At 37.7% G+C, this 7,821-nt stretch overlaps 1 protein-coding gene across 1 annotated transcript; it reads left to right on the top strand.

Moving 5' to 3' along the window:
• The first annotated feature begins 777 nt into the window (after positions 1 to 777).
• LOC104094091 (large ribosomal subunit protein uL29-like) lies at positions 778 to 3,233 on the top strand. The gene is made up of 4 exons (XM_009599949.4): positions 778 to 909; positions 989 to 1,124; positions 1,643 to 1,799; positions 3,037 to 3,233. Exons 1-4 carry the CDS (start codon positions 906 to 908, stop codon positions 3,109 to 3,111), a joined length of 372 nt encoding a protein of 123 aa, XP_009598244.1. The 5' UTR covers positions 778 to 905; the 3' UTR covers positions 3,112 to 3,233.
• Positions 3,234 to 7,821: the final 4,588 nt, after the last annotated feature.

Genomic DNA, 7,821 nt, shown 5'->3' with positions numbered 1-7,821 from the left:
ACATTTGTAATGTGAGAAATGAAAAAAAGTCAACACCCATTTAGAGTGACGCTCAAAGATAAGACGTTTTTCTTTTATAACACAAAAATAATATTGAGCGTACTTATTTATGACCCAATAGATAGAAGCAGAGTAAATCTAAGCCAAATCTAATGTGTTAGAGATATTTTGACATTTTTTCAATATTTTCTCTTAGTACATCACAAACAATATATAATTTTTTATTATTCTCTATTTAGCTTGAAAAGATGAAGGGAACGCTACGGTAATTGCACTTTCTACTATATATGCAGATTTTGGGAAACCTGCATTTTATTTTCTGATAGTAAACTAAAGATGTGTATAATATATCATAATTATCATTGAGTCTTAAACGTATAAACAATTGGTGTCTCATAGCTCAAATGGAGCAATTATTTTTGGGAAGTCATAGTTGTTCATTCTATTATATGATTTAAATTATTAACGTGGGTAACATGTCAAAATGTCATTGAAATCTTAAGTATGTCACTTCATTTATCGTTAAGAGTAAAATGAGAATCTTTGAATCAAAAAATTATTATAACTTTCTTTTTGAAATAGATATAAATTTTAGAGAGTATTTATGTTAGATTTGGTGTCTCACATCTCAAATGAGGTCTAGTGGTAAAAAGACTTTTCACAAGGTCACATAAGATAAAGAACCAGAATGGGCCTCAAATTCCACAGAAGCAAAGCCCAACAAATTTATAACACATTGGGCTAAAAAACTTTATAAGCCCATATCTTTCTTGGCACGTGCGAGATCAGCAGCCTTCTGTTCTCTTATCAGCTGCCAATTATTAGGGTTTCTGAGGTCTCATAATTAACATCGCCGTTTAGTACTTCACACAGAGAGAGAGAGAGAGAGAGAGTGTGTGATAGAAATGGGTAAGTGAAACCATAATTCTTTTGTTAAACTTCTTATGTTTTTTACGATTTTATTGAGTTTTTGTTTTGGTTGTATTAGCAAGAATCAAAGTTCATGAGCTGAGGGGAAAATCAAAGACTGAGCTTTTGGCTCAGTTAAAGGATCTGAAAGCAGAACTTGCTCTCCTCCGTGTTGCTAAGGTCACTGGCGGTGCCCCTAACAAACTCTCCAAAATGTAAACTTTTCTACCCTTTTAATTTTTATTGTCCAAATGAAAATTAATATATTTAGAAATTAGTGTTCAGAAATGAAATGTGGGTTAATGTTGTATCACAGAAGAAGAAGTCACACAAATGTCTTATCTTGTTTTAGACTACAGGTTTCTAAATTTTTTTTTTTTTTTTTTTACTCTGTGCTGGGTCAAACAACGTCACATAAAATGGGACGTAGTAAATATATAAATAGTTATTGTAAATTGTGGGTTTTTTTATGATGGAGAGATTAATGTTCTGAAATGAAATGTGGGTTGTTAATGCAGTACCATAGTAGCAGAAGTCACGTAAATATCTATGGCTTTGGCTTGTTTTAGACTACAAGGTTCAAAAGTCTTTTTTTCTTATAACTATATGGCTACTAAAAAATTATTACATAAAATGGGACGTAGTGAATATATAAATAGTTACTGTAAATTGGGGGGGGGGGGGGTTAATTAATGGAGAGTAATGGTCTGAAATGAAATGTGGTTTGATGCAGTAAGGTGGTGAGGTTGTCAATAGCACAAGTATTGACAGTGATATCACAGAAGCAGAAGACAGCATTGAGAGAAGCTTATAAGAACAAGAAGTACTTGCCTCTTGACCTCCGTCCCAAGAAGACTAGGGCCATTCGTAAACGTCTTACCAAACATCAGGTATTTCAATTTTCTCGTTTTTATCACTATGCTGTTCTGATCTTTTAAACGATTTTGGTCTAAAGCTGATGCTTTTTGTTTGGTGGAGTAATACATGTTCCACTCGTTGGTCATTCGAATAGTTGACGAAAGGGATAATTGAATTCCATGTTGTTCATAGATATATGTAAAGGTTCTTAGGATTTCACTGTCAGGCTTGAATTGATATGTGATTTTCTTTGATGCATCAAAATGTTTAATGTTATTAGACATCTTCATCTTCTAAGGATTCTTTTGTGCCATTTGTGTTTCACGAGTTGTACAGTGGATCTCATGAATGAGGAAAAATAACATTTGTCTTGTTGCCCTTAATAGTTACTGATTATCTGTATAGCACCTCCCAGTAGAAGACCAAAAAACATAGGTAATTCATTTCATTTGCCTAAGCAGAGTTACCTGGTGTTTGTGCTGGTGGAAGTTAGCAGGTATCTAGTGGATACCTCCATTCTTAAATAACATGTGAAGAGATCTGAATATCATCCATTGCTTCCTCCCAACTTGGCTTCCTTAATGTTCACATGTCTTTGATCATATTCCTTTGTAATACTCTGTTGTTTCTTTGGATTAAGGGAATAGAAAATATAAGGGGAGATAGAGACCTCTTTTTTCCCTATAGCATACAAATCTAAGAAGAGGAATAGACCTAGCAACAGGTTTTCCGACCTCTCCGAAAATAGCTCAGCGTAGTGTTTACACCAATCATCATCACACCCACAAAAGTTGCTCTAGATGCGGCATGCTCATTTTGCTTTTTTTTTTTTTGGGTGAGAAAGTTGTTAAAATTGCATTAGATTTGCTCAGAAATGAGTATTTGCTTGATTGTTGCAATATTTCATTCTAGTGGAATGTTACGATTGATATTTTGTCGAATTCAAGATTTGAATTTCAACCATGTTTGTTTTGAAAAAAGTGTTTTCGTCATTATATGTCGCTGCCACTATAAGCTTAAACCTGGATGGTCGTAGCATGATCATTTCGCTGAAGTTTTAAAAGGTTTTTTCCCAAGAACTGACCCGATAGCCTCTATCTAAATGGTAATATTGAAGCTGCTATATAGTGGATTACTTGTTATGTTGAGACTTGAGAGCATTTATTTTGAATTCACAGAAATAGATTCTCTTGTTACACCTCTTCTTCGCTGCGCAGACTCTTGCTTCTTTGCTTCATGTTAATAACTTAATCATGGTTCAATATGCAGGCATCTTTGAAGACTGAAAGGGAGAAGAAGAAAGAGATGTACTTTCCAATTAGAAAGTATGCCATTAAGGTTTGAATTGATCCAACTTAGATAGTTTGTGATGTTAGAGCAAAGCTGAGGATCATTATTTTTGCCATTTTGCAATGTTATATTTTGTATTACTACTATTATTGCATTATGAAGTTGGAGTTTTGTTATTTTGTTTGCCTTATGCGTGCAACTTTTATGCATGATCCTGTCTACACTTCTTTTTCTACACTTTTGATCGAGTGTCGTGATTATTGTGCAAGAATTCGTATTAATGGAGATTATCTTGAATTTTCTCTTCTCCGATTATCGAGATACTAATACATGTCTTGCAAAATTCCGAGAAGTTGAGTCTTCTTGGCTTAACATATACATGCCAAATAATATACCTGAAAGGAAAATAAAACTTACCATTCTTAATAGGTTCTGTTAGCGGCAAAGAGAGTCTAGGTGCTATTTTTCTGACTCTTAATTGGGAAACAAATATATAAATTTGTTAAGAAATTAAGCTCAAAATAACAATGTAAAACAAGAAAATAAGTACATAGAATAAGAGAAGAAGAGATAGCTTTTTTATTTCATCAAGTCTTTAAGTGTGTACAATGTCACTTCTCATCCTCTATTTATAGCATTACATAGAGGTATACAAAAGAATGCCATAAACATGACATTAAACGTTGAGATCATGGGGAGGTTATGGAGGTATGAGAGTTACAGAGTAATGGGAGTTACGGAGATAATGGAGAAGAGTAGTGGGTATTACTTAGTTACGGAGATAATGGAGAAGAGTAGTGGGTATTACTTCTTTATGAGTTATGGACATCCACCATTACATAATTATTTGTAACAAGGTTTTGTTTTTTCTCAAAGCATTCTCGCGGAACATATGTATTTTAACTTTACTTTTATTCCACTTATATCTGGAAAGTTTGATCACATTTCTTTTACCTATTTGTCTCTTCCTCTTTTCACGTATAACACAGATTTGATCCCACTAGTAATAGGTAGTATGCACAAAAACTGGGAAGAGTGCTTTGGGAGATATGCATCTTTCTGTGCTAGAATTATTTTGGGTCCCTTAAGTAGCTCAATTATAATTTGTTTTGTAATATAAGAAGATGCTGTAGTTGTTAAAACTTAATTATGATATTTTAACATTCAAACAATACAGTTCGGTAAAAATGTGGAAACAGATACGAAGATCAAACAATAATCTTGGTCTTTTTAGCAAACGCAGAATTTGTCGTATTACAGTGAACAACTATTAATTGCAAAACAAAAAAATACAAACAACTCCAACCACAGTGGGAGTCGAACTAGCGACCTTTTAATCCGAAGTCAAACGCGCTAATCCACTGCGAATGCAGTCTTATATGGTTAGTGCGCAAGCTAATATTATTAGTCCACACGTTAAAACCTCATGCATAAGACAACATTTCGACTAATCTATTTTTTTCCTCATGAATTAGTTAATAGTATTAATTACTTAATGAATGGTCAATTTTTTGCAAGAGTTACAAGCCTCGATTATCATTCATATTTAGATATAACATCCCACGGATCAGAATCGGGCTTGCCTAATTTCATACGACTAACCGAAATCGAGACGGAAGATCAAGGCCCGATCCCATTTATATTGGAACATGGTACAAAGATGGATTGGTAAGCTCGTGGATCATTGGCCGATCAGGATCGAGGTCAATTCGAGACCGAAGCGAGAAAGAGATTGAGCAAGATCGAAAGAGGCCAACTACGCCGAATAACGGAAAGCCGAGATATCCGTGATCAGGCGAGGATCGTGGAGGGAATCTCGGCATATATCGAGTTAGGATCGTATATTTATCCAATAATGAGATTTACTTCTGTAATTAGAAATATACCATAAATAGGGTTCATCTGTTGTATAAAGAGGGTCTAAATCATTTTTGTAACGTATACATTCACGCACAATAAGGCAATATATCATATTTTCTCTTGCAAGCTCTATTGTTAAAATTCATACTTTTTAATAGCATACTTAGCTGGTTCGAGGGCGATCTAGCTCGAGGGCCGTGGTTGTTCATCATTTTGGTTAGCTTTATTTACAATTAATCCCTAGCATTAATTCTCACATTTATCACTTTGTGCCAAGTGAAATCACATATCCTTAAAATCACTTATAAGTTTAATTGTTGTCCGATTTTAAGGCAAAACAGTTTGGCGCCTACCGTGGGGCTAAAGATAATAGTGATTGTTTGGTACAATTTTTCGTAACACACATAATTTTACGCTTGTTCTTTGAAGTGTCTTTGATTCCAGGATCAACATCTCAAACTCTCAAGTAGCACCCACACCTATAGACGATGGCATCGGTCTCTATGGCGAGAATGACAACATAGCCGCCCAAGAAAATAGAGTACTTCCAGTAAACACCGATGGATCTCCGGTCGTGGATCCAATCGACGTCAGCTCCCATATTGCTATTAATGGGAATTTGGGTGCCGATCCTGAAAATAGCGTCCGCAGATATGCTCGAACAGCTGATCAAAACGCATAGGGCGGTGGAGAAGGCGGGATTAGCCTTTGAATGATATTCGAAATGTTGCAGACTCAAAAAGCTGCAATAGCACAACTTCAGAATCAGAATCGTGTGCCAAGCAGGATCGAGATCGAGCCATCGCAAGAAATTGTTCATAGAGCCGAATCGGTATCAAAGAAATCGAATGGAGGAGAACCGGAGACCAATCCTGCTATCATAAAGATGCCTGAGGATCTAACGAAGCGAATCGAAACAGGAGAAAAAAGGATCGAGGAAAATGATAAGAAAGTGAAAACTTATAATTCCAGGGTCGACCAAATCCCGAGGGCACCACCGATGTTGAAAGGACTCGATTCAAAAAGTTTGTCCAAAAACCTTTTCCCCCGAGTGCATATCCGAAGCCAATACCCAAGAAGTTCCGTATGCCCGAGATCCCGAAATATAATGGGACAACAAATCCAAACGAGCACAATACCTCATACACGTGCGCCATTAAGGAAAATGACTTGGAAGATGATGAGATTGAGTCCGTGTTGCTGAAGAAGTTCGGGAAAATCATACACGTGCGCCATTATGGTACCATAATTTACCACCTAATTCTATTGATTTGTTCGCTATGCTTGCAGATTCTTTTGTAAAGGCACATGCCGGGGCTATCAAGGTAGCCACAAGAAAATCGGAACTTTCCAAGGTAAGGCAAAAAGGCAACGAGATGCTCAGGGAATGTGTGTCTCAGTTCCAAATGGAACGGATGGATTTGCCACCGGTCACCGATGATTGGGCTGTTGAAGCCTTTACTCAAGGCCTCAATGCTCGAAGTTTCGTAGCTTCACAACAGCTGAAACAAAATTTGATCGAGTATCCAGCTGTCACTTGGGCCGACGTGCATAATCGATATTAGTCGAAGATCAGGGTCGATGATGATCAATTTGGGGCTCCAACCGGTTCAGTCTATCCTAACAGTCCCGTGGAAAGAGTTAAAAGGGACTTCGACCGAGAACCGCGATTGAACAGAGATTGATATCAGCCATACAGTGGAGATCGGAGAGATAATGGCCTTGTACGGAACACCGTTCGGAATGATAGAAGGAATGATCGAGGACAAAGATTCAACGAGGGGCACCTTTGGGAATTCTTAAGTGATTGAGCCAAGAATCACTTTAAGAAACAGAGATTCAAACAGGCAAAACGAGCAGGAAGAGCCACAACACGTGATTCATATGATTGTAGGAGTGGTCGATATTCCACAAAGACCAGTGTTTAAACGCACCAAAGTGACGATCACAAGAGAAAAACGAGCACGAGATTACTTACGAGAAGAGACTTTGTCTTTCAATGACGAGGATGCGGAAGGGATTGAACGACCTCATAACGATGCATTGTAATATCTGTCCTTATGAATAAAATTCAAGCTAAATGTGTTTTGATTGATCCAGGTAGCTTGACCAACATTATTCGATCGAGGGTCGTAGAACAACTCGGCCTACAAGATCAAATTCTGCCCGCAACTCGAGTACTTAACGACTTCAATATGGTGAGCGAAACCACCAAAATGTGAGATTATCTTGCTAGTGAACGTGGTCGGGACCATCCAAGAAACAAAATTCCATGTAATCGAGGGCGACATGAGGTACAACGCCCTGCTCGAAAGGCCTTGGATCCATAACATGAGAGAAGTGTCTTCGACCCTTCACCAAGTTCTGAAGTTCCCGACGTTGGAGGGATTCAAAATAGTGTACGGGGAGCAACCCGGTGCGAAGGAGATATTTGCGATCGATGAGGTGACACCGATATCGGCACTTTCATCAGCAAAGAGATCGAAGTCAAAGGGAGAGCTAGAAGTCAAATAGCAACCACAGTCGTCAGCCTCGGCCCAACCGGAGGAACTGGAAATTTACGAGGATGATGACTATATGATCCCTTGATCCTTCATAATCCTCGATGATTCTGACGCCACAAAATCAAGGGTCGAAGAGCTGGAACAACTCATACTGATCGAGCATCTACCCGATCGAAAGGTATACCTTAGAACGGGATTAACTCCCGAGCTCAGGAAAAAACTTATTCAATTCCTTTAAGCTAATATGTATTGTTTTGCCTGGTCCAACCTCGATATGACAGGGACCCCGCCAGAAATTACCACTCACAAGTTGAGTCTGGATCCAAAATTTCGCCCGGTGAAGCAAAAAAGAAGGCCCAGTCCGAGATCAAACATGCCTTCATCAAGGACGAGGTAACCA

Source organism: Nicotiana tomentosiformis, chromosome 11, assembly GCF_000390325.3.
Source record: "Nicotiana tomentosiformis chromosome 11, ASM39032v3, whole genome shotgun sequence".
Classification (NCBI taxonomy): domain Eukaryota; kingdom Viridiplantae; phylum Streptophyta; class Magnoliopsida; order Solanales; family Solanaceae; genus Nicotiana; species Nicotiana tomentosiformis.
This window is presented reverse-complemented; position numbering and strand designations above follow the sequence as displayed.